We start from the raw sequence: 27774 nt of genomic DNA on the forward strand, positions 1-27774 counted from the left end.
ACAGAGCCAGATCCTGTCTCTTAAAAAAAAAAATTCCACCAAAGAAATACAAATTACTATGAGCATTGAGCATTTTGGGATATTTTCCTTGAGTCTCTTCCCTTAGTATTTGGATTTGAATCATTTAGACTTTTTACTAGATATTTTTGTATCACTATAATACCGATAGTTTAAAAGCCTCCCTGATACCGTCCTGCCATTTCCTGGCATAATGTCTTAAGGATGAGAGATTTGGGCAGGACACAGCTCCAACTCTGGCGCTTCAGTTTCCCAAGCCATGAGCAGAGTGGAACAGAAGTTACCGTGTAGGTTTAAAGTTTTAGGAGTTGACCCGGCTTCCTCCCCAGCGGTGGCCTACTTGGGTCTCTGCTCAAAGAATCAGATCCCACAGACTGGATGAAAAGCTCAGGGAAGGTCAAGCGGCCTCCATCTTTCTGGGGCTCTCCTGGTAGGGACGCAAAGTGGCCACTTTTCCAGCAGCCGCTTCCAGGTGAGTCCTCCCAGAGAGAGGGCCGGTTACCGGGTCCTCCTCCGTCTACAGAGCTCCCTTGGCCTCCTCTCCCGGGCTTTACCCGCCTTCGCGGGACCAGCCTGGGTATTGGGAGGCCCAGGACGCAGCCTCCATCCCCTCAGTGCGCAAAGTGGAGGACCCAAGACACCCAAGGCCTGAGAGAGAGTGAAGCGAGGTGACTGCCCACTCCCTGGGGAATTGTTAGGGCCCCAAGAGTCAGCCCCAGGCAGGCCGCGCCCGCAGCTCGTTTGAGGCGTAGTTCTCAACGCCCTCCTTCCTCTCCGCGGTGGTCCGGGGGCGGACTGACGCGGCGGCGCCCATCCTGGCCGGTGCGGTTTTCCCAAGGCCGGAGGAGGTGGTGGAGCGGGAGGGAGGAGGGAGGAGTGCGCGGAGGAGGAGGATGAAGGAGGAGGGGGAGCAGCTGGAGGGGGTATGGGGAAAGGGTTGGGGAGTAACAGAGAACGGAGGGGGAGCCCCCGCGGGAGACTGGAGGAGGAGCAGCCCGCATCCAGAAGCAGCCAAGAGAGGGGGGGGGGTGTGGGGGAGTGGGAAGGGGGCGGAGCCACGGCGCGGGTGGAGAGGCCGAGGCAGAGGGAGGGGAAGGAGCCTTCGAGGGAGACTACAGGAGGAGCAGCGAGCGCGGCGGGAGGGGAGGGTGGGGAGGGGCGGAGCAGCGGGGGAGGCGGGGCCTGCGCGCACCCCGCCCCTCCTGGCCCGGCCGGCGGGGTATCGAAGATGGCCGGGCGCGCCGCGGGAATAGAGGGGCCACCGGTAGCAGCGGCTGCAGCTGAGACTCCCAGTCTGTGACTTCGCGCGCGACAGCGACCTGAGCAGAGCGGGCGGCGCGAGCAGCGGTGCGCAAGCCCGAGCGGGCGCTGGTGCGCGGGAGCCGGGCGGAGGATGCGCCAGGCGCGGCGGGTGGCTCCCCGCGGCCGCCCCCGCGCCCCGGGCGCCGGGCCTTAGTGCTGGCGGAGGAGGCGGTGCGTGCGGGGCGGCCGGGCGGCGGCGGAGCCCGCGCCGTCATGCCTTGGCTGAGCGGCGGCCGGCGGCGACGGCGAGGACAGCCGCCCGAGGCTTCTCGGGAGCCGCCGCCGCCCGCGCAGCCCCAGCGGGAGCCACCGCCGCCGGCGCCCCCGGCCGCAGCCCCCACGCCCCCAGTGCAGCCACCGAGGGCTCGGGAGAGCGCCGAGCTACCGCTGCCCTCTGGATGGGAGGAGGCGCGCGACTACGACGGCCGCGTCTTCTACATCGACCACAACACACGCCAGACGTCGTGGATCGACCCCCGCGACCGGTAAGGGGGCTAGCGGGTGGCACTACCTCTGGTGCAGCCGGCCGGCGCCACCGCGGATGAGCTGGCGACACACCCCGCTCAGCGCGGGGCCGTCAAAAGCCCTGGGGCCCGGGCAAGGATAGAGCGCTTCCATCCCCGGGACCAGGACTCGCCTGGAACCCTCCTGTCCAGGCTACCATCGTGGCCGTCCCCATCCCCTGGGCCCAGGGAGGGATCGAGGACACCAGGGAGGGGTCCTGGGTCTGGGCGAAGATCTTGCGTCCCAGGAGCCCGGGCAAGAATCCACCCCCCATACCCCTACACCCAGGGCTCTAATCGAGGATCAAGGTGCCCCCTCTCTGGGCCTCGAGGCCCCAGAGCGCGGAGGTCAGGCCTCCTCCCGGTCCCACACCGCGGGGCGGACACTCTGACTTGGTTCCCTCACGTCACCCGCTGTCCGGCGCCTAGGAGCTGGGCGCCTGGAATTTCCTCTCTTGGGGCTGACAGATGGCCCTCTTTTCCTTTTTTTGCTGCAGCCTCGCCCATCCCTGCCTAGGGCCTCTGCGGCCCACCTCCGGGGCTCTGGCTCCGCAGCCGTTCTGGTCCGGGGTGGCAAGATGAGGCTGTCACCTAGGATCACAAACGTGCGCCCCACCTTAGGGACGCAGGTTCCCTGCCTGGCGGGCTCAGCCTGGTTTGCATCCAAAGCCTGATGACAGACAGGCACTTGAGGGATTCCCAACCCTTTTGGAGTTAGGCTAATCTATTTCCAAACTCTGTTGGTTGCTCTTTAGTGCCTTAAAAATCAAGCGAGTTAAAGTTCTGTTTGAAATAGCCTCTGTACTGCAGCCAGCATGGAATATGATTAGTCCCATATGCTTTTGGAATAAACGAAAAACAAGAGCTGTATTTTAAATTTCCTTTTTGTGCAAGATATGCATGGGGTACAAAGCTGTCTTATTCACGTATAAAAATCTGATCAAATAAAAACGGATTCTTCTAAAAGCACTACCAGATTTCATTTGGTTAGTTTCATGTAGTGAAACTTTTCCTTAACTTTTTGCTTGATTGTCTACTGGCTTCAATGGTTCAGCTGCTTAAAGAGAGACGTATTTTTTGTGAAATTGGGAATTCTGTGGAAACCAAGTATTTCCACTGGTTATCTGATATCTTGTCCTCTCTAGAGCAATTTCTCTCAGTCCAGGGCCTGAGTGCCAAAAAGGAAATACCGGAGGCTTCCCAGTGATTTCAAGACTTGAAAAGGCCCAGTGTGGTGACATTGTGCCTGCTTCCTTCTACCTACACAGGAAAGGCAGCCTGCATGGCACTGGCGTTTGAAAATAAACTTTTGAGGAGAGAAGCTGCTGAAGTGTTTGAAGATTTCTCTGGGTTCAGATAGGGAAAAACAAAACAAAACAAAAGGATCATGGTTCCCTAACTTTCTCCCTGACCATTGCAAACCTCTGGACTCAGAAATTTGTATAAATCCTAAGCCAATTTCATAGGTTAAAAAGATGTTTAGTTATTTCGAAAATCAGGTGAGATCATATTATAATTTTAACCCAAGGCTAGAGCCCCAGCTGTTTGATCAAGCCTTGGAAGGTTCTGGAATTGGTAGAACTGCTTGGAATGCAGTCCTTTTATACCATATGTCTGTTAAAATCCCAAACTGGAAAAGGAACCAATTAAAAAATAGTGTTTTGCTTAGAAAAGGCTAAGGCTCATTTTCTGAAGGTAAAACACTTGTGTGTATGTGTGTAGATTCATGCTAAAAGATAAAAATGTAAGTATTTTTGTTTGAATGGTATATAACCTGCGACATAGTTGAGCCGACCCTACAGAAGTCAGCTTGTAGAATCTTTGTTTCCATGTATTTCATACACATTTCCTATGTTCCTTTTTCCAGAAATCTGTTTGTTACTGAATAAAATTTTTGACTCTTTTCAGACATCACTTATGTTACAGATTTTTACAAAGTCCTGTTTCAAATGCTAAAAGTGTTGATTGAGTGAACAAAAGTGAATATTTTACGTTTTTTGTAAAGTAAAAACATGTGTGTACTTTTATGAGACATTGTTTTTATAGTGAGTGAAAATTCAGCAGGGGACAGCTTGAACTTCAGCTCCCATAATACCTTGCCTGAAATATGTATGGAATGTTCAGCAAGCCACAAACATTTAAGTGGACTCTGCCAAAGGCTGTAATAGTCATTCTTCTTACTATTTCAAAACAGAACATTTGCCGATTTTTATAGGTGACCTGTTATCCTTTAAAGTTGTAATTAACTTTTATTATATGCAAAGAACTGTATGTCAGAGTGCAGTGTTTTCTCTATGTGTATCTGACAGTTAAAACCCTTTTTAAGTCCAACCAGAAAATGTTGTTCAAGAAATGAGGACTTTCACCAGTTTCCAAATAGGGAACTGACAGGAGAGAGGCAAATAAATAGGAGGTTTAAAAAAGAAAATGCAATTATGGAGGAATAAATAAATGCATGTAGTAGGTTAGATGAAAGTCATTGATGTTAAACATCATTTTATATATAATTTAGTAAAAACTGTATAGCATAAAATATGCTGCTGTAAGCAAAGTAACCGAGGGGCAAGGGTTGTATACAAAATCTCTTCTAGAGTTTTATAGTAATTCCATTCAGTGCTGTTTAACAACATTTGATATTGCCAGCTCAGAGCATGTTGGTGAATAATTGTAACTCTACTTTTTAAAGTTACCACAAAGGAGACAAAAGGTTAAGGAAACATCTTTACAGATGTGTAAAAAATCTCAGTATTTTAAAAATGGAATTTTTTAGTTTGATTATGAACCTACCTGACGTTTAAATTCACTATTTCTGTGTATCAATACTGTGCATATGATTTTCATGGTTTATTGGGAATCATACCCAAAAACTTTGTTAACAAATATAAAGTTAACCTGCCATTTCTATGGTTGGTAGTTTCCTTCATGAGTCTTGTGTGGTTTACAGGAGTGGCACACATGTATTCTGCATATATTAACTCAGAGTACAATGACCACCTTATAAAAAGGTTTTTGCCATTTGGGCAGAAAATGTGAGAACATTTTTGCAGTGCCTTCGACAGTTGTGTATATGTGTGCTTCCTGCTAGGTTGGTTGGATATTATCCTATAGACAGGCTGAGTGGCTGAAACTTAATGTTCTGTTTCCTATAATTCAGTTGGAGTTGTACAGTACTGAACAAGCCAGCTGCTGGCAGCTTAAGAATGGTGGAAAATATCACATTTGAGACCAAAGCAGAGTGTAAATAATCATGATAATGGTGGAAGCCCAAGATTAAATCATGGTATAAACTTTTGGGGGCCCAATTGTTCACTAGATGGGTTTTGACATGGAGGAATTCTGTGGTATCTTACAAGTCTTCTGAACAGGCTTTTGCTTTAAGGAGAAAACAATCCATGACTCTGGAATTTGCCAGGTCGGAGCCCCATTTAACCGAGCCAGATAACATCATTGCTGCCTTCTTGGAACCTTTATTTAGTATTAACTAATAGGAGGTTTACTATATTTATCCCACAGAGTCTATTTCTTGATTATATAAATTGTCCTGGTGGAGCTTTTTGAAAAACAAGTAATGATTTCTCCATTTCTCCATTTTTTAGATTATAGGTAGCATTTGTGTGAACATAAGGGAGCATCTTGGTTTTAAAAACATAAGGGTCAGCCCCTGGAAGAATCTTGTCTTGCTTCCATTTAAATCATCAACACCCACTTGTTGGTCTAATATCTTTCTTTTCCTTACCTTTTTTTTTTTTTTTAAAGAAAAGTGAATGGAAAAGTCATTTCCAAAAATAGCTCCTGGATGTTTGGAAATCTCCAAGTTTCCTTCTCTGTCCTTTTACTCTGATTTGGGAAGTGGAAATAACACACATCACCCTCTCTGCTAGGTTCTACTTCGGGAGCCTGTGGGTCAAGCGACATGTTCAAGGTCACTTGGTGAGCCTAGGGTGGGCTTTTTGACTTCTAGCCTGGGTCCTTTTTGCTAATGTTGGCTGTCTTTCCAATAAATTCATTAAAATTAGTCTGATGGAATATAATCAAAGTTAAATTCTACTGAGTTCATTTATCCCCATTTAAATCTAAAAAAGTGAAGAAATATTTATGGAGATTCTTGGCCTCCTGTGTGCTGGGACAGTATGTGAAGACCAAGTTTCTCTGGGAGACAGGAGACAGACATATAAAATGGAGACACTAATAGTCACAAGGCATCCCAGGATTAATTCAGTTCCTCAGGTGGTGATCACTTCCAAGCAGAGGAGGGAGGGCTCAGTTGAACCTGGGGTGTTTTTTCTCCTTGTCCGTTCATCTCCCTGGGTGAGGGTTTCTAGCACTTTTACAGCAGCACAGGGCCAGATAAAGGGGAACAGGAGAATGGTGCTAGGGGTGAGGAGGTGATGGGTGTGTTTGCAGTCAGTGAGGGAATTGGCAGTGTGACCCACGGTTTTCACATAACAGTGGTAAGACCTGAGCAATACCATGTAGCTCAGAATCCCACAGCTTTGGGGTTGGAAGAGCTAGGATCATAAGTTCAAACTCTTCTTTCCCCCTTGAGAGCCACAACTAAGGAGCGTGTTTGCCAGTAGTGTTAGAAGGGTAGGGACTTGAACTGGGGTCTTCTGACCCCCAATCCAGTATGACACCTAACTGCCCAATCCCCAGTCTTTTTTTTTTTTTTTTTTTTGAGACAGAGTCTCACTTTGTTGCCCAGGCTAGAGTGAGTGCCGTGGCGTCAGCCTCGCTCACAGCAACCTCAAACTCCTGGGCTCAAGCGATCCTCCTGCCTCAGCCTCCCGAGTAGCTGGGACTACAGGCATGTGCCACCATGCCCGGCTAATTTTTTCTATATATATTAGTTGGCCAATTAATTTCTTTCTATTTATAGTAGAGACAGGGTCTCGCTCTTGCTCAGGCTGGTTTTGAACTCCTGACCTCGAGCGATCCACCCGCCTCGGCCTCCCAGAGTGCTAGGATTACAGGCGTGAGCCACTGCGCCCAGCCCCCAGTCATTTTTTAAGCATCATGCCTCTGTTGATTTGTTCATTCATTCTTCCATTCATTTATTCAACAACTCTTTGTGGCGTAGCCTTTCAGTCTAAGGCAGGGGTCCCCAACCTGTGATGAGTTGTATAATTATTTCATTATATATTACCATGTAATAATAATAGAAAGAAATAGAAATAAAGTGCACAATAAATGTAATGCACTTGAATCATCCTGAAACCGTGTCCCTCTTCCCCCCCCCCCCATCAATGGAAAAATTGTCTTCCATGAAAATGGTCCCTGGTGCCAAAAAGGTTGGGGACCAGTGGTCTAAGGGACTCTTCCAGGATTCAGGACTCCAGTGGTGAGTAGCACCAGACAGGCCCCTGCCTCCATGGGGCTTACCCCTGTGCTCGTGTCCTTTTCCATGAGGCCTCACTGTGCTGTCCCTGCCTGCGGGTCTCTCCCAGCTGGAATCCCGTGGCTCTGTGACTGGCGGATATATGCTGAGTGCTCTGCATTTGCGTGGATGTTTTCATGGAACATCCAAGATGGCTGCATGAGGTGTAGGCGGACCTGTGATGGAACTGAAGCCAAGGGGGGTTGACTTAGTGGCCTCACTGCCCACAGCCAATGAGGGACAGCATCTTTTTGACTCCAGAGTTGAGCCTTGGTCCCCTGCCTGTGCTGGCCCCTCCCTTCCTGGGTAACTGTGTGCCCCTTGCACCTTGTTACACTCACTGGTTAGGTTTTTAAATTTTTTTTTTTATTGAGGTGAAATATACATATATAATTTACCATCCTTACCATTTTTAAGTGTACAGATCAGTGGTAATAAATACATTCATATTCTTTTTTTCCCCTGCCTCTCCCCTTCCTCACTGGTTATTTTATCTTGTGTTCATATTGTTTGATATTTAATCCCTCCTATGGTATAATGGTCCCTCAAAGATGTCCACGTTCTAGTCCCTGAAACCTGTTGCTAAATTACCTTCCATGGCAAAAGAGACTGTGCAGATGTGATTAAGTTAAGGATCCTGAGCTAGGGAGAAGAACCTGGATTATCTGGGTGGGCCGGTGTAATCACAGGGGGCCTTACTAGGAGAGAGACAGGAGGGTGAGATCAGAGTCAGAGACAGAGATGTGACAGTGGAAGCAGAGGTTAGAGTCAGGTGGCCATGAGCCAAGGAATGCAGGCGGTTTCTAGAAGCTGGAAAAGGCGAGGAAATGGATTCTTCCCCGGAGCCTGCAAATGGGAGGCAGCCCTGCTGACACCTTGATTTTAGCTGAGTGAAACTGATTTTGGACTTCTGACCTCCAGAACTGTATGATAATAAATTTGTTTTATTTTCAGCCATTTGGTTTGTGGCAATTTGTTTCGGCATCAGTAGGAAACTAACACACCGTGTTTTCCCAGTGAGAATGGACGCCTCTGGACAGCTTGGTGTCTTTGATAACAATCACAACAGCTGATATTTATTACATGCGTAGGCACGTCCTGTGCCAAGCATTTTATGTGCATTTTCTCTGCTTGGTTCTTCACAATACCCATAGTGGGTCCTCATTTCCTGGGGACTGAGCGTGGAGTCTCATCACGTTGGGACTCACATCAGATGGTATGCACCAAATCCAATCTGATGAGCTAGCCAAATATGGGGGTGGGTGCAGGCTAGATTTCTGAGAGAAGAGACCAGTTGGAAACCATTGAAGGTTTTCTTGGGTGGTGACAGCCCTGAGCTAGAGAGGTCAGGGCACCAGGGCTAGAAAAGGCAGGGATTATATCAGAGAAATTGTGAAGGAAACAAGAAGTGCAGAGGATTTATCTAGTGCTTGAACTAATGCGGGTGAAACCAGAAGGGGCCAAAGGAATCTTGCTAACATCTGTGGAGAGGCTGAGACTCACGGGGCCAACCTAACTTCTGTTAACCTCACTCAGAAGTCTTCATTGTTTGTTGCTGTCATTTTGTGTGTTCAATAACTTGGTTACGTGGAGAAACATGTCGAGCCATTAAAGTTATTATATTGCTGATGCAGGTTGTCCTAAAAGGTATCTAAACCAAGAAAATGTTACTTTAGACCAGGGTTTCTCAACCTCCACACTAATTGGTATTTGGGGTGGGGTAATTCCTTGTTATAGGGGACTGTCAGGTCTAGCACAGGATGGTTAGCAGCATCACTGGCCTCTATCCCGTAGGTCTAGATGCTAGTAGCAAACTTCCCCCGACCCCTCCAAGTTCTGATGGAATGTAGATGTTGCCAAATGCCCCTGTGGTGGGGGCAGGAGGTTGGAGTCAGGTTGGAGCCTTGAGCGAAGGAATGTCTCCAGACATTGCTAGATGTCCCCTGGGGGATAATATCTCCTGCTTGAGAACCTGAGCTACCTCTATCTACCTGGTTACAATGATTCATCTTTAGCAGCTGAATTTGTTTCAAGAAGATTGTTATTTCAGAGGTGCTACACAAAGGCCTGATTTCTGTGATTCCATGAAGAACAGATGTTAAATACATTTATATGAAAAACCAGTATACGAAACTGGGAACATATTAATATGTGTGTATTCTTAATTCTTAGAATACTCTAAATTCGTAGGCATTTACTGATTGTCAAGAGTATACATGTATGCAGTGCAACAGAAGAAAATGCATCTGTTTACACTTCAGTGTTCTGTAGCAACATAGAGAGCTGGCCTGGCCTTTTGAATGTGTGCGTGTGCGCGTGTGTGCGCATGCTCCGATGTGTGGGGTGGGGATGGGGATCAGGCTGCCTAAGATGCCATGAGCCGTTCATTGCCCCCTTCTGTGGTTGAAGGAGGGGTGAAAGGAGTGCTTCTGTCTTTGCTCAGAAGATCTAGACATACAGAACAAGGACATTTCTAAAGGCTGCTTATGGAGCTATGATGTCTCCAGCATTTTCCATCTGGAGGGTTCTCTTTATTTTTTTAAAGCAGAAGGGGCTGAAGGAGAGAGTGGGGATGAGGGAGGAATGATGATGTTGAGAGAGAGTATGGGGAGTGACTGCACCACCCCCCAGGCTACCTGCCCTGTAGCGTCAGTGGGTGGATCTTACCTGGGGAGAGAGCACCCACCAACCTGAGTGAGCATTTCCATTCCAGGCCGCCATTTCCAGGCTTCCTGGAGCTCGGCCAGGAAACCACATAGCCACTGCAGGAGACTCTGTCACTTAGAGCTCTGTTCCATGGACAGGTGCCTGTCCGTAGTGTAGGGGAGGCCTCAGAGTGTGGGGTCAATTGGATTTGCTCTGAAAATTATCTCTGTTTTTAAAAATTGAGATATTCACATACTATAAAAGTTACAATTTATTGGGTTTTGGCATATTCATAAAGTTGTGCAACTATCATCACTATCTAATTCTTATCACCCCGAAAAGAAACCCTGTGTTCATTAGCAGTCACTCCCCATGCTCCCAAGCCCCTGGCAACCACGAATCTGCTTTCCATCTCTATAGAGTTGCCTGTTCTGGACATTTCACAGGGACTTCCCTGTATATTTCATTGTACCTTCCTATGAATCTAATTATTTCAAAATAAAAAGTTTAAAAAAGGAATTGAGAATGAAGGAACCAAGCAGAGATCCACTTGTTTACAGCTAAAAAAATAAACCTTTGAATCATCTCCTTTTCTTTAACTCATTTCAGTTTTATTCTGCTTTGTCTATATAGTACTTAGCATGTAGTAGGTCCTCAATACATGTTTGCTGAATGTAATTATGCATGTAGAGATAGGTTTTATTTATAATGATCATTTTGAATACTGTATTTCACTGAGTTTTTCTCATGTACAACATTCTAGAGTTCTCAAGAGCAGTCTCTCCTTGCAAGCTGTCAGAACGCCCATTGGTCACTACTTGTCTTTACTCTAGGGATGTGACTCTCTTTGCAGCTCCTGAGGAAGTCCCTTTTTTTTTTTTTGTGAGACAGAGTCTCACTTTGTTCCCCAGGCTAGAGTGAGTGCTGTGGCGTCAGCCTAGCTCACAGCAACCTTAAACTCCAGGGCTCAAGCAATCCTGCTGCCTCAGCCTCCTGAGTAGCTGGGACTACAGGCATGTGCCACCATGCCCGGCTAATTTTTTGTATGTATATATATATTAGTTGGCCAATTAATTTCTTTTTATTTATAGTAGAGATGGGGGTCTCGCTCTTGCTCAGGCTGGTTTCGAACTCCTGACGTCAAGCAATCCGCCCGCCTCAGCCTCCCAGAGTGCTAGGATTAATGAAGAAGTCCTGATTGCTCTAAGCCAGTGGGTCTCTACTGAGGAGGATCCCCTCCCTCCCACCACAGGGGCATTTGGCAACATTTAGAGACATTTTTGGTTATTATTAACTTGGGGTGAATTCTACCGGCATCTAGTGGGTAGAGGTCAAGGATGCTGCTAAATGTCCTGCAATGCACAGGTCAGTCCCCACCATAACAAGGAATGATCCAGCCTCAAATATCAATAGTGCCTGAGAGGGCTCTAAGCCAGCCATATGGCATCTAGGCCTGCAATTGGCTGAGGCACATGACCAGACCTGTCCAGTGAGCTGTGAGGGGACTTGTGGGAGGTATGGGTGGGGAGAAGGCTTCTTGTTCCCACAGACCTACGTGGAGGGAACCCCTGCTAATTGCTGCTCTGTCTCCGTGTAAACCTGGAGCTAGGCAGCCCTCGTTGCTGCCACAAAACCCAGGAGGGAGCTGGCTGAGAAGCTGAGGGTGGTGGAGTGGAAAGACCGCATTTTTGATAGGGTGGGTGGATGGATGAATTAAGCTTCTGAAGCTGTCTGCCCTCAGTACCTTTTCTCATGTGAAATGTGAGATAACAGCATCTCCTTATCCTTTAAAGCCAGCTGAATCAGAGTTTCTGTTTTTTTGAAGCCAGCTAAGGCTTTCTCACTCATGTGTTTTCCATCCTTTGTTGCCCCATAGATTTTATCATTGCCATTCTTATTGGGGGTGTAGGCTGCCACCGAGCAGCTATACACTTGCTTATTAAATAACCCTCTATTTCTCACCATTTAGATTGCCCTCTGATATTTACGATTCTATAAGACTGTAATTATAATGCTGCTTATGTGCAGTTATTTTCTCTGTAGATTTTTTTTTCATGTTTGCCTTAGGAGACAGTTCTAGGCATGGGATAAATGCAACCTAGTGTTTTTTGATTTGTTTTACTACATTTCTATTTTGGAATGTTTTAGAGTTACAGAAAAGTTGCGAAGACTGGTCAGTTTCCCCATTGTTAACATCTCATATCACCATGGTATATTTGTGAAAACTAAGACGCCAACCTTGATACATTGCTGTTAATCAAACTCTAGACATTTGGGTTTCCCCAGCTTTTCCACTAATGTTCTTTTTCTGTTCTAGTGGTTTCTGAAACTATTAAATTGTTATTTGTATGGTTCAACCGAATATTTGTAAGTTTGTCCTATATCTGTTTTGTGGGTATTCTTTCATACAATTGACAGCCTTACTAGACTTGCTCCAAGGCTTCATGGTGGAGTACAGGGATTCTAGAGGATTTGGGGATCATAGACCCGGGGAAATCTGACACAAAGTAAGGATTCTGTGCAGAAAAAGGCGCTAGTACATGGAAGCTTGCATATGCTTTCAGGAGGGTTGTAGATCTCTGGAAGCCCAGCTGTGGTTCCCAAAATAGTGGAAGCTTGGTTTGAAATGAGCAGACACCCCCAGAGATGCCTGCCACACACTCCCTCTGTAAGTATTGTTGAATGAATACATGCTCACGTATTTATCATCACTAGCCTGGCTACGTCATAAAGGATTCGCTCAACAGTGATTCTGGGAGATCCTTCCATACTTTCTCCAACTCTTTCCTGGCCTCACACCCAATCCTGCTTTACACTGTGATGTGCAGCCACTACATACAATCCCTAAGTACTATACTAGATAGGTTTTGTATGAAAAGGGGAGCTATGTGATGAACCTCAAAAATGCGATGCTAAGCGAAAGAAGCAGATGCAAAGACAACATAATTGTACGATTTGATTTCCACAAGATGTCCGGAAGAGGCAAATTTATAGAGATGGGAAGTAGATTAGTGGTTGCCTAGGTTAGAGAGTAGGAAGTGGTGGTGACTGCAGATGGCCCTAAGGCAGGAGTCCCCAACCTATGGTAAGTTGTATAATTATTTCATTATATATTACAATTTAATAATAATAGAAATAAAGTATACAATAAATGTAATGCACTTGAATCATCCCAAAACCATCCCCCCCCTCCTTGGTGTGTGGAAAAATTATCTTCCATGTAAACTATCTCTGGTGCCAAAAAGGTTGGGGACTGCTGGCCTAAGGGATTTTATTGGAGTGGTGGAAATGTACTAATAAACCTGGATTGTGTGTTGCACAACTCAGTAAATTTACTACAAATCATCGAATTTTACACGTAAAATGAGAAGGGTTTATGGCATGCTGATTATATCTCAATAAAGTTGTTTACAAACAAAATTTAAAGCAAACTTGGTTTTAAATTTAGGTGGTTACCTTGATTTGGTAGTTAGAGAGACCAGACTATGTAGATTAGACTTGGCAGCCTGTAATGATGCTAAAAGCTTTTTTGGGCTTCTCGAAACATCCACACAATTGCCAGGGAAGCTTGCCAAGAAGCCACATGTTAACATTGCCCAGGAGTTTTGCCAACTGTAAGGGGAGAATAAATACTACCATGTAACAACCTGATAATTATTACTAGATTAAGAATATAGTTGGTTTTCAGTAAGGCAACTATTTTTTTTTCATTCAGAGGCATTTCTCTTATAGGATGACTCATTAGTACCACTGTTTGTTTTAATAAAGTCGAAGCGATATCTGGTTACCTGGCAGTATTTGGAGTCAAATGAATTTTGTGGATAAAGGACCAATTGATACTTGGGCCTTTAAATATCAACTTTTTTTTCTTTCACACATTTTTGGAAGAACCTCTTAAAATTCTATTACATACTTTTTGTTTCTTCTTAGATATATTAAGATAATGTAACGTTTTCTTGATTATGTTTGTACAGGTGAACATCGAAGTTGATATGTCCTGGAATTTACAACAGGTCCTTGAATAATGTTGTTTTGCTATGACATTGATGAGAAAAAAAATTGATTCCCAGCCAGGGTCACTGTCTGTGTTGAGTATGCATGTTCTCCCCATGTCTGTGTGGGCAGGTACTCCAGTTTCCTCCCACACCCTAAAGATGTGCACGTTATGTGAATTGGTGTGTTTACATGGTCCCAGTGTGAGCGAGTCTGGTGTGTGTAAGCATGCTTTGCAATGGCATGGTATCCTGGCCAGGGCAGGTTCCCACCTTGTGCCCTGAGTTGCCAGGGCATATAGGCTCCAGCCACCCATGACCCTGAACTGAAATAAGTGGGTTGGAAAATGAATGAATGAATGAATACAAGTTATTGTCAAATTAAAATTCATGAAGTCTATGATCATTGCACAAGTGCAGGACAATAAACGATGTGGCATGAAAGGGCTCCAGGAAGCCACCATATTTGTGATTGTTAGTTTCTGAGACAAAGTCTCGGACTGTCACCCAGGCTAGAGTGCAGTAGCCTCATCACAGCTCACTACAACCTTGGTTTCTTGGGCTCAAGTGATTCTCCTGCCTCAGCCTCCCGAGTAGCTGTGACTATAGGCACATGCCACCATGCCTGGCTAATTTTCTATTTTTTGTAGAGACGGGGTCTCACTCTCACTCAGGCTGGTCTTGAACTCTTGTCCTCAAAGGATCCTCCCACCTTGGCCTGCCAGAATGCTAAGATTACAGACTTGAGCCACCGTGCCCATCCTGTGATTGTTTTTGAACTGCGCAGTGGTAGGAGGTACTCCTGACAGTTTTGCTTTGCAAACATTTATTCCTTGATTTAATCCATCACCACTGTGACCTCTGTCACTCGCTGATTCACCAAAAATTGGGGAAATCATTATCTTACTTGTTTTTATCAATCTTTCTTAACTGTATAGATAGCCCACATTTATTTCAATATTTAATATTAGAACTATTTTGGTCTTTATTTAGAAGTTTGGTGATGTTTTTGTGACCAGAAATTTGCTATAGGAACTTAACTCTTGTTTATATCAATTAGCCTATGGTAAAACTGGCTTTTTAAATACGTCATTTCTCTTAAAGTTGCAGTTTCTAGGAACCCACTGATGACGTTAAATGAGGACTTACTGTACCACTAACCACAGGGACAACCCAAGTGTCGGTAGTCCTGATTTCAGAGATGGACAACCTTGAGTCTGACTCCCAGCACTGCTATTTGCTGTGTCCCCTAAGGCAGGTTATTTGGGCTCTCTGAGCCTCAGTTTCCTCTTTGATAAAATGGGAACAAAGTGTTTGTCTTGGAGGTTGTTTCGAAGATTCATCAGATTAGGCAAAGCGCTTAGGTCAGTGTCTAGTATAGAACAAGCACTCACATGTTACTTGTTCTTGTCATATTAAACAATCATTCACCTTTGGGATTCTCCAGTGTCTTTACCCTTCTGCCTTTTCAATTTTTCTCCCTCCATTATGTTACTTCTGCTGAGTTGCTTCATTAGCTTCCTCTTAGTTAGGTTGCACTGGAGGCTCATCAGTGTAAAGACAAGTAAGTGCTCAGAATTCATAACTATTTTTCTTCTCTGCTTGCAGCTGTTCTTTGTATTCTCTTGGTTTTGTGGCTGGGGAAGTCAAGTTGCTGAAAATGAAATGTTACTACAGAGATACAACAGATTAGAGCAGATTAGCGCAGAGCCATCCAGATTTTTCTGTCAACGGCCAGATAGTAAATATCTCAGGCTTTGCTGGCCATAGGATTCTGTTGCAACTGCTTAACTCTGCTGCTATAGTGCAGAAGCAGCCGTAACACTGCGTAAATGAATGGGCCTGCCTGTATTTCAATAAAACTTTATTTACAAACACAGGAGGCAGGCTGGATTTGGCCTGAGGGCAGTTTGCCACCCCATGATCATTCATATTATATGATTAAACCTTGTTCCACAACTAATAGTCATTTAGTACTGGGCAGATGTTATAGGAGAAGCTAATTCAAGGTCAAGATCTTCAGCCACATCTTCTCAGTGTTCTTGTACAATGTCTATGAGGCAGTTTTCTTTTCATATGTATATCATCAGCTTTGGACGTACATTTATAAGTGTAGGTGAACTTTGGGGGTAAAATGAAGTTTGCCCAGATCACTGTGCTGTTTGGGTCTTGGAAGGAAGCTCTCAGAGCACAGAGAAAGTTCTTGCTCTTATGGGGCTCATGCACCAGTTGTGGGAGATGGGAAAGTGGGTGAAACAGGGTTAGAGAGCAGTGGAGAACAGTTAACAGTTAACATCAACATTAGCTTAGATATTTTCCTAGCAGCATGTGCCTGAAGCTGGAGAAGATCTTCCCACCCTTAGGTTCCACTGAAATACTGGTGGTTCTTAGCCAGAGGTGAGTTAGCTCCCCAGGGTTCATTTGGCAATGTCTGGAAACATTTTTGGCTGTCCCAACTTGGGGACGGGGTTGAAGTATATGCTCCTAACATCTAGTGGGTGGAGCCCAGGGTTGCTGCTCAATATCCTATGGGGCGTAGGATGGTCCCCTCCGCAGAGAATGAGCTGGCTCAGTGTCAGCAGTGCTGAGGCTGAGAACCTGCTCTAGGGCTCCAACAATGAAGCATTCGTGGACAGCCCCTGCCTTTGCGGGGTTCCATCACAATGATGGCAAATAGCAATAACTGAGTGTGTCACTATGTTATAGGATGAAAGCTGGCAGAGTGAAGTTGATGGGAGTGTGTGGCCATTTCGTGGAGGGCATCAGGGGAGGCCTGGTCATTCAGGTGCCCCTTGAGCCAGTGTCTGCAGCGGGTGAGAAGGGAATGGGAGGTGTCTGGGGACAGAGGCTTTCAGGGAGAAGGAACTGCAGGTGCTGAGGCAAGAGCCATGGGCCTGGTAGGAGGGTGGTTGGGATGGGGCAGCTCTTTAAGTGCCTTGTGGGCCATTGCAGGGACTCTGCTTGTGACTCTGAGCAAGCAGGGGAGCGATTCTATTGGGAGGACTTAACATCCCATTTTATCTCTGACTGCTGTGGGGGATTAGGAGGGCGGGAGCTGAGGCAAGAAGACTGGTTAGGGGAAGGCGGCTGTCCTCAGGGCCAGGCGATGGTGGCGCAGGCCGAGGAGGAGGCACTGAGGATACTCCCAGACCTGGGTGTGGTTTCCTAAGGACCTGGACCCTGCCATTTGTCCCCTGTCTGATTCACTCCTACTCTTGGGGCCCTCCCTCAGAATCCTTGCTGGCTTGAGGAATAAAGGGTTTTGCCAAAGTGGATATCAAGGCTGTCATGCTTGGATCTGTACGGAGGAGCTGAATTTTTTTTCCTGGACTGTTTCTCAGCTTTGCTGCTAGTGCTGTAAGGAATTCCGTGGAATAGGAAAGGCTGTGTAGTGCATGCATTATGTTTTTGTTATTTTAGCAGTTGGGCTGTGTACTTAAAGATAGTGTCTTTACAGAAGATTTATATGTGCTTTTTGCAGGCCCATATAATCAATTCTTGTGTTTAGAAACTGATCTTTTATTATTGTTTTAAAAAATGGCAATATTTTAAAAATCAGTTGCTTTTAAATCAGTTGCTTTCTAATGGCCAGAGCAGTTTGAAATCTAAAATGATAGGGCTCAAGTTCATGGTGGCCAACTCTACAGAGCTTTTCACATTTTTCCCCCCAGGAGAACATGAATTTTCTTCAGAAGTATTGTGGCACTGTTTTGTTTACTGTAGATATACTGATTCAAATGGCATCCCAGATAAATCATTCTGTGATTGACCTGGCCCAGGTTAACCCAAGATTGTCATCTTGTTAATCTCAATATTAAAAGCCAAGGCACCAGAAACCAACACTCCCACCCCATATCATAAACCTCCAAAATGTCACCGTGTACATGGCATATTGACAAAAATGTCAAGGATTACCAAGAATAGCTTCTTGCGTTCACATGTAGTTACAAGAGAAGGATAGAGTAGCTTTTGCATTTTAAGTTCCACTGCAGTGGCCAGAACCAACAATTCCTGTTTGAACAACTCCCAATGCTTAGCTTTACCTTGTGGCTTTAGACTTACTTGCTTTCAATTTTTAAATAAGAACACATGTACTTATTGCTTTTAAAATTATTAATAGAATTCTTTTTGTTATGCCACTTATCATGTAACTCCTTTAAAAATGTAGATGACACTAAAGTTTCACAAAAACATGTGACTGATAAAATACTTATTTTTCCTGAGTCATTGTCAGTGTCTCAGCTCCAAACCTAGTGCCAGCTCAGTAAATATTTGATGGAATCCAAAGTCTGCATTTCCTTCAGATGGGCTAATTTTTCTCTTGTTATATAAAGTAGAGAAACATATTGCTTTTTTTCCACCTATTTAGGAGTGGTTAGTATTTTAATAGCTACTATTTCATTTGTTGGAGTGGTCATCCCTTTTCTGCATCAGTGAAAATAACACCCTAGCATTTTACTTCAGGCACAAGCACTACTTTTATCTCATTTTTGAAGTTATAAAACCATGTGGATTAATCCCAACCAGTTGGTGGGGAGCCAGAGGTAAGCTGTTTTTTTCACCTCCATGACCTATGAGATTAGTTTGTGGATGAATGCTGTCCAAACCCATGGGTAGTTCACAGACAACTGGGATTCCTCAGGAGCTCTTCATTGTCAATGGTGAGATCTTCATTGATTGTGTAACAGAAAAAAAATCCAGCATGCCTCTGTGTCTTTCTTCTCTTTTCCATTGTCTTTCGTATGTCTCATTGGTGTTGGGTTGTTTTACCTCTCCACCCCGAGTTAAAGAAGATGCTTTGGCATATTCCAAACTACAGAAATAAATGAAAATCAGGAAGTTTTCCATGAAGCAAACCAATGATGTAATTGTACCTCAAGCATAGGAGTTACCGGAATTGGTTTTGAGGAGTGGTTGGCTGGTAATGTTTGCAAAGCTGGAAGGTATAAGAAGTGGTTGGGTTTTTTTCTCACCAAAAAGACAGCCAGCCCTACATTAAAGTTATAGTTCTTGTATTAATTAATGGGTTTTGAAGAAACCGATGTCCTTAAGTTCTTTTTTCCTCCCATGACTTGCTATGAAAGTAAAGATGAAACAGAAATGTGACTGTTAGGCCATCATTCTGTTACTAATTAGATCTTATGCTTACTAAAAAGATGGGATCAAAGTAAGAAATCTCCAGAAGCAGGAAGGAGAAGGTACTGGAGAAAGGGGTCAGTTGCAGCATAGTTTATTTACAAAGGAGCAAATGAATGCTATGTGCAGTAATCCTTCATAGTAGCCACCTGTACTCCAATGGAATTGTTTAGTAAAACAATGTCTCACCATCTCTAATCAATATTACTATTATAATACTCGGTTTCTGAAGTACCTGTAAACTCTTTGCAGTAAACAGAGTTGGAACATTGTAGGCTGGAAGCCAGTGGCATCATTTCTGTTTCAAGGTCAGTCTTGTTCCTCAGATTTCCTCCACACATCAAAGCATTGGCCCATCAGCAGTCACATGGCCAGGTCCTTCCTGCGGAACCACATTTCCGACCGAAGGTGGTAAGCCAGCTTCAAGTTAGACCATTCTTTCTTTTGTTGAGCTGGCCACAAAGCTTTATTTGGTCCTTGTTAGTTCTCCTGAGCCCATTAATATTTGCCCTTACTTGGTGTTCATAATCAGCACACAGTGGTCCGCTGGTTTTTGATGACAGCTCTTCAGTTTGTTTGAAGCATTCATCTGTGCAGACTAAACTGTCTCTAGGCCCTTCCATCACCTAGGGGCTTGATTTGAAATCCACTCACTGTTCTGGATAAGTTGCTCTTGAGTGCCTCCTAGCTGTTATTTTGCCATTACCTTCCTTTTCTGAATGTTGCACATCTACTTTCATTATTTTAAAATGCATATATATTTTTTTTCAGGGAGAGGGAGGAGTCAGAAATGTCATACTCTGTCCATTATGAGGGTAGTGTCAGGTAAAACCCTGAGGTCTTAGCCACAGAAGTGCTCCATTTTTATATTAATTGAAGGTTGTGTATGTATATATACAACATCGTAACCTGGTGCTTTTCAATACTAGCTGCATGTAAGATTCACCTGGGAGCTATATATTTGTATGTTTGTTCTTGTATACACACACACATACACACAGCCCCACCCCAGAAGATTCTGATCTGCAGGGCCCAGGAAGCCCCTTGATATTTATTTTCCCCCATTTAAAGAAACTGAGGTAAAGTTCATATAAAATTAATCACTGACCATTTTGAAGTGTACAATTTGGTGGCATTTAGTATATTCACAGTGTTGTGCAACCGCTATGTTTATCCCCCAGAGAAAACCCTGTACCAGTGAAGCAGTCACTCCCCATTCCTCCCTATCCCCAGCCTCAGGCACCCTGAGACTTTCTGTCTCTCTGGGTTTGCCTACTGTGGACATTTCATAGAAAGAGAATCATAGAGTACGTGCCTTTTCGTGTCTGGCTTCTTTCGCTTAGCACAACGTGTTCAAGAATTCCTCCGCGTTGTAGCATGTACCTGTACTTCATTCCTTTTTATGGCTTAGTAATATTCTGTTGTATGGATAGACTACATTTTGTTTATCCACTCATCCACTGATGGACATTTGGATTGTTTCCATCTTTTGGCTGTTGTCAGTAGCGCTATTGTGAACATACCTGTATACGTATTTTTTTGTGTCCCTGCTTTCAGTTTTTTAGTGTATATACTAGGAGTGGGATTGCTGGATCATATGGTAATTCTGTCTTAACTTTCTAAGGAATTGCCAAACTGTTTACCACAGCGGCTGCACTGTTTTACGTTCCCACTGGCAATGTAGGAGGGTTCTATCTTCTCTACATCCTTGCAAATATTTACTTAGTGTTTTTTTTTTTTTTTTTTTTAATTTTAAAACGGCTAACCTAGGCCGGGCGCGGTGGCTCACGCCTGTAATCCTAGCACTCTGGGCGGCCGAGGCGGGTGGATTGCTCAAGGTCAGGAGTTCGAAACCAGCCTGAGCAGGAGTGAGACCCCGTTTCTACTAAAACTAGAAAGAAATTAATTGGCCAACTAAAAATATATAGAAAAAATTAGCCGGGCACGATGACGTATGCCTGTAGTCCCAGCTACTTGGGAGGCTGAGGCAGTAGGATCACTTGAGCCCAGGAGTTTGAGGTTGCTGTGAGCTAGGCTGAAGCCACAGCACTTTAGCCTGGGAAACAGAGTGAGACTCTGTCTCAAAAACAAACAAAAAAAACAGCTAACCTAGTTAATGTGAAGTGGTATCTCATTGTGGTGTTAATATTCATTTCTCAGTGATTAATGATATTGGGCATCTATTCATGTGCTTGTTGGCCATTTGTATTAATATACCTTTGGTGAAATATCTATTCAAGTCCTTTGCCCGTTTTAAATTTGGATTGCCTTTTTGTTTTTGAGTTTTCAGAGTTCTTTATGCATTCAGACTAGAATATATAAATATTATTAAAATATGACTAGACCTTTATGAGATACATGATTTTCAACTGGTATCCTTTTTTTGAAACGTACTCCCAGTGGGTTCCATTAGCAACCAGGCTCAAGAATTACTGATCTTGACCAGTGATTGATTCCCTGGGGCTTCTTACAAAACACCTGGGAAGTTTTCTTAAAATACAAAAACAAAAAGCCAACCAGGTGATTCAGACAACACAGTCCCACCCCTAAAAGGGACTGGACATAAAACTACATGGCAAAGCAATTTTTTAACAAAGGTGACTGATGACCTAACTGAATGTATTGACCTGTTGGTGTCATCAAAACCGACAATCCAGTGGTTCCATAGAGAATCAGCACGCATCAGCTCCCTACTCCCCCGGCCCCAGAATGTTCTGTGTAGGCCATTTGATAAATGTGTAGTAGGCTGCTCTTTGTCATGATTTCCCAGTCCCCCTAAAGTACCGTCAAGAATTGTCATGTTGTCAGACCTCTCAGAAGGTAATATTTTGTCCACCTGAAGGGCACCTTAGCATTCTGCGTAAGACCTTGAGCTGTATGATTATTATCTCTTTTGGGTTTCTTCTGATCGGGAGAGCACTATTGGTGCTTGCTTGAAATGATACTTCAGTCATGTTAATGTGGAATGTTGAGATTTTCCTCTATGAAGAATAGCATCTTCAGCTTGCTTTGCTCCCACCTTGAGCACCCTTAATTCCAAAGGTTGGCTGAGGGCTTGGCTCAACACTGAGAATGGGATGGTTCTGGGGCTGTTGGTGGAGCTTTGTGATGAAAGAAGTTCTTATCTGACAGGAAGCTGGGCCTGGGGGCAGGAGAGACAGGGTCCCCAAGGTTTTCTGTTTCATAGGAATCTCTTAAGAGCAACCCCCATCCACAGATGTGGCATCCATTTTCTCACAGCATGCTTTGTCACCCTGGTGGTTCCCTTCTGGCTCCTGGGTCCATAGGGGCTGGAGAGCCTATCATAGTCTGTGTGAGTCATTCTTCTTTCCTGTGGCCTTCTGCTCCAGTCCACGATCTGGACTCCCCTTTCCCCACCCATGTCTCCTGCTGGGCTAAAGTGATTTACTTCCCGACAGGCTTTGGGAACAACATAGGGATTCTTAAGACCAGATATTGATTCGTGTGAAAGGAGAAAAAGATCATCTCAGAAGGCTTCAATTCCAAAGAAGTGTATGTGTTTTATTAAATTCCATGTTAGGGCAAAAGGTATTTGTTTTTGTTTTTTAGGGCAAAAGGTATTTTTTTGCTGTGTGTTTTCTATAGGATTATCTTATGTACATCATATTCAATGTTACAGAGAAGAAGGCAAAAGAAAATGTTTCGAATAACCTCTTGGTCAGCCATACATCTCATGTGTCCTATATCAGTTTTAAAAATTGATTGCTATTTCAAAACCATCACCTCCCTTTGAAAAGGAGAGACTAACTGGTGTAATTGTTGCATTTTACTGTTTACTGCATACAGAAGCATATCGTGGGGAAACATATTTAACTCGTGTATTTATTTGGCTGGCTTTTTTCTTTTCTATCCTCTCTGCCAGACAGTGCTGTTGGGGGGTTGCTCTCGCTCGTCTTGTTTCTCAGAGCTTTTCCTGCATTTGGCAAGTGGCAAAGCCCAGTCTCTCACTGCTGGGTGGATGAATAAATAGTTATTTTTTTTTTTTTTTACATTTCTGAAGATATTTTATATATTCAAGGTGGAATTCTCAGTTTGAAGAACAGAAGCTGATTAAAATAACTGATCACGTGCTCTCCATATATGGTTCCTGTGTATAGTATAGGAAAAACAAACTGTTTTGTTTCTGCATTCTGGCTTGTCATGATTGCCTAGCCCCCCTACAGTACCATCAAGACTTGTCAGACCTCTCAGAAGGTAACATTTTGTCCACCTGAAGGGCACCTTCGCATTCATGCGTAAGACCTTGAGCTGTGCAGTTATTATGTGAATGCACAATAAATGCAGAATGCAGAATAAATACACAGAATAAATACTTTACCTCTGGTCACCAAAATGTGTGGGAGTTTTTCCCTACACACCAAGTAGTTCTTCAGTGGATATCAGCTTGATGTCCCATAATTCAAATCAATTCTGACACTATCTACCTATAGTTAGAGTCAAATCCCACAGGTTAAGGGCTCAGTCCCACAAGACTGCCCCGTACTTCAGATGCCAGTCACAAGTAGTAGATTGTCACCTCTATTTCTGACTGACCAGCTATAAATCGGGGTTCCCACAGCCCTCTCCTTGGTTTTGATTAATTTGCTAGAACCGCTTACAAATCGCAGGAAAATGCGCTCACCAGTTTGTTATATTAGTAAAAAATATGATAAAGGATACAGAAGAAAAGCCAGAGATACATAGGGCAAGGTCTGGAAGGGTCCTGAGCACAGGAGCTTCTGCCCCTGTGGGGTCGGGTGTACATGGATGTGTTTACCAACCCAGGAGCTGTCTGAACCCTGTACTTTTGGGATTTTTATGGAGGCTTCATCACGTAGGCATGATTGATTATTAACTCCATCTCCAGCCCCTCTCCAATCTTCTAATCATGGCTTGGTCTTTCTGGTGACCAGCCCCCATCCAAGAGAGGCCTCTTTAGGACAAAAGAGGCTCCTATCACCTAGGAAATCCCAAGGGATTAGGAGCTCTGTGTCAGGAACCAGGGTCAAAGACCAAATATCAGAATAAAAGGTGTGCCTAGCACCCCTATTGCTCAGGAAATCCCAAGGGTTTTAGGAACTCTGTGCCAGGACCCCGGGGCAGAAACCAAATATATATTTGATAGTATACCACAATGTCACACTTCCTGACCCTGCTTACCCGGAATCTTCCCTGTCTATTTAGATACCTAGCATGCAGGGGACATGAATATTTAGCTGTGTGTGTCACTTATACTTCTCAACCTGGACTTGAAATTGGAATTCTCTAAAGAACATTTTGGGAACGCCATTGCCCTTTCTCCACCACAGACCAGTTAAGTCTGGATCCAAACGTCCCCGGCCAGGGTGGAGATCCGGGGCTGTGGGACTCCCATCTTGCTCACAATAACCAGTGAATATTTGTTGATAATTTCCACCCCTTCATGAAGCTGGAGCGGGTAAGTCTTGACCTTGGAAACTAGAAACAGGGTGTGTAAAGGGGAAAGAAAGGTGGATGGCTGTAAATGCCGTCGTATTATTTCTGCGGAGTCGGGGTGGGGAATGAGGATGGGGATAAGGGTTGATGTTCTGCTGACCATGAAATAATTTGTTTGTTTTGAACAGCTTCCTCCTCTCAGCTCCTGTAGCTTCTCTGTCTGTGTCCCCTACTATTGAGTGAACCTGTCGGGTAGTGGCGATTTGTTATTTATTTGCTCCCTGGGTGAGCTGAATTCCTTGAGGTTAACTCCTGGCACTGAACATCTCACGTAGCTTTCCTGCAGTGAATATTTAAACAAATGAATAGCACTTTGCAGTTTTCATAGAGCTTTTCCGAGGGTGGGGTCCCCAAGCTCTCTCATCCTTAGCCAAGGTTGCATGCCCGAGAATTACGAGCATGATTTAGACCAAGCTTCATGCGTGCCTTGCCTAGTAGGAGCTCTCTGTGCATATCAACTACTTACTTACTTCCCGTTCCCCAGGAAGAACTTTCCCACTTTTGCGCCTTGGTGTGGTCATTATAGACAAATGCCCACCAGGGCTGGGCCCACATCCAGATGGCCAGATGTCAGAGGTAACAGGGAGTGGTGGGGACTGTGGCTAGCTAGCAAGCAGCCCCTTCTACAAGGACTGCACTGGTCAGTGTTAGTTTCTGTCTTTGGGGACTGTATTACCTGTGCGCTAGGTCTTCTGATTTTCAGAAGAAAAAATCCATTCCAGATTTTGAAACGAGTCTTTTTTTTTTTTTTTTTTTTTTTTTTTTTTTTGAGACAGAGTCTCGCTTTGTTGCCCAGGCTAGAGTGAGTGCCGTGGCGTCAGCCTGGCTCACAGCAACCTCAAACTCCTGGGCTCAGCGATCCTCCTGCCTCAGCCTCCTGAGTAGCTGGGACTACAGGCATGCGCCACCATGCCCGGCTAATTTTTTGTATATATATATTTTAGTTGGTCAATTAATTTCTTTCTATTTTTGGTAGAGACGGGGTCTCGCTCAGGCTGGTTTCGAACTCCTGACCTTGAGCAATCCGCCCGCCTCGGCCTCCCAAGAGCTAGGATTACAGGCGTGAGCCACAGCGCCCGGCCGAAAACGAGTCTTTAATGTTGGTAACCTGTTGAGGTGTTGGTAGAGCACCCTGAGGGCCAGCCTAGCAAGCCGGACAGAACACTTCTGTAGGCAAAGTGGCTCCAGCTCTTGCCACCTGGCTTGCTGCTCTCTGAGACAGAGAGAAGGAGAACTTGGAAAGAATTCAGTGATGGGCCCCACTTGTCCTCAGGGATCGTGGGAGGAGGAGGCCACGTTAGATTCTGGGTAAACTCTTCCTCTTAAAAAATGGCTTCTTTTATTTTTACGCACACACCACAATCCCATCCACTCCCCTAATGAAGATTACAGCTGTGTTTAGGTGTCTTCTTTAGTTTTTTTTTTTTTTTCTTTTTGCAAACAAAGGAAATGTGATCATATATCAAGTAATTTTATAGCTATCTTTTCTCCCTGTTTAGCCAAAGCACTTCCAAGTTACCACAGTATCTTATTAAGCAGACTTTAAAATTTATCCCAGGTAGGCCTCACAAGGCCAGGAATTCTGTTTTGGTTTTCGCTCCATCCACAGCACCCAAGCAGAGCCTCCCATGTAGCAGCTATTCAAGACATAACTATCTACAATTGTCGGCATGCAATAATTGGCTGGCTCACATCCCGATTATTGGACATTTGGATTGTTTTCTTTTCCTGCTATTGTAAATAGTACTCTGATGCACCTCTTTGTACATCAAGCTCTTAACGTATTTTTGATAATGATCATAGCTGGTACTGGTGGCATTTGGGGATGGACCATGCTCTGCTGTGAGGACTGTCCTGTGCACTGAAGGGTGCTGGGCAGCATCGTGGGCTCCACCCACTAGATGCCAGGAGCACTTCTCCCCTGCAGTAGTACAACCAAAAGTGTCTCTAGACATTGTCAAGTGTCCCCTGGGAGGCAAAATGGATCCTGGTTGAGAATTGCTGGGCTAGTGCGATTAGTGAACTGAAGGATGTCAATGTCTTTTAAGATTTTAAAAGACCTTAAAATATATGCTGCTTGGGGAAAATATTCCAGTGAGCTATTGTTCATGGCCTCGGTCTGCTCCTTTGTTTCAGCCACTCTTCTTCCCCTGAGGGCTCAGGTCCTCTCACTGCCCTTGACTCTCTGGAACAGTACAGTCTATCTGTATGTGTGTGGGCTTCCCTAACAGAATACCACAGGCTGGGGGCTTCAACAACAGATGTTTCTTTTCTCACAATTCTGGATGCTAGAAGTCCCAGATCAAGTTCTGGCAGGGTTGGTTTCTGGTATGAACTCTCTTCCTGGCTTGCAGATGGCCTTCTCACTGTGTCCTCACAATGTAGAGAGAGCGAGCTCTGGTGACTCTTTCTCTTCTTATAAGCGCACCAGCCCCCTTGGATTAGGGCCCCACCCTTATGACCTCATTTGACCTTTATTACCTCCTCACAGGCCTTATCTCCAAATACTTTGGGGGTTACAGTTTCAACATATGAATTTTGGAGGGATACAGTTCAGTCTGTAGCTTTCCACCCCGAGCCCCCTAAAACTCATGTCCTTCTCACATACAAAATGCATTCTCTTGATCCCAGTAGCCCCCAAAGTCTTAACTCCTTCCAGCATCAACTTTAAAGTCCAAAGCCTCATCTAAATATCATCAAAATCAGATTTAGGTGAGACTTGAGGTTGATTCATCCTGAGGCAGAGTTCCTTTCCAGCTGTGAACCTGTAAAACCAGACAAGTTATGTGCTTCCAAAATACAGTGTTGGGAGAAGCATGGGATAGACATTCCTATTCCAAAAGGTGGTAGGAAAAAAGGAAGGGGTTATGGATCCCGAGCAAGTATACAACCTAGCAAAGCAAATTCTATTTGGTCTTAAGGCTTGAGAATAATCGTCTTTGGCTGGATGTGCCACTTTCCAGGCCTGTTGGGGTGGCAGCATCACCCCCATGGCTCTGTGGGGGTACTCCCCCACTTGTCTCTGCAATGGCCTCATCACTTGAAACCAAGAAGGAAATAGCCTTGTCCCCTGGACTGTGGTGGGAGTGGCAGCCTTGATGGTCTATGAATCACCTTCAGGGTCACTCTTTGATTTTCTTGAAGAATAGTGCACATTCTCATCTCAATATCTATGGTTGTATCCTGTAGAATCCAAGAAGTCCGACAGCCTCCTTTAATTCCATCTAATTTCTCTGTCCCCTGTAATTCACTCTGGCAGTCTCTGCTGGCATAGTCCCATCTCTATTCCTGGCTTCTGCTGAGATGGCTGATTAACATCATGGGTAAC

The 27774-nt window shown here is 44.8% G+C and overlaps 1 protein-coding gene across 2 annotated transcripts in view; it reads left to right on the forward strand.

Annotated features, from left to right (window-relative positions):
* The first annotated feature begins 1227 nt into the window (after positions 1-1227).
* WWC3 (WWC family member 3) overlaps positions 1228-27774 on the forward strand; it is a 117678-nt gene continuing 91131 nt past the window's right edge. For both annotated transcript variants that reach the window (XM_012784852.2, XM_075999434.1), the window contains exon 1: positions 1228-1805. In XM_012784852.2, coding sequence (XP_012640306.2) covers positions 1534-1805 — 272 coding nt within the window. In that variant the 5' untranslated portion in view covers positions 1228-1533. The remainder of the gene's footprint in view (positions 1806-27774) is intronic.

The sequence above is a fragment of the Microcebus murinus genome, chromosome X, assembly GCF_040939455.1.
Source record: "Microcebus murinus isolate Inina chromosome X, M.murinus_Inina_mat1.0, whole genome shotgun sequence".
In the NCBI taxonomy this organism is placed as follows: Eukaryota; Metazoa; Chordata; class Mammalia; order Primates; family Cheirogaleidae; genus Microcebus; species Microcebus murinus.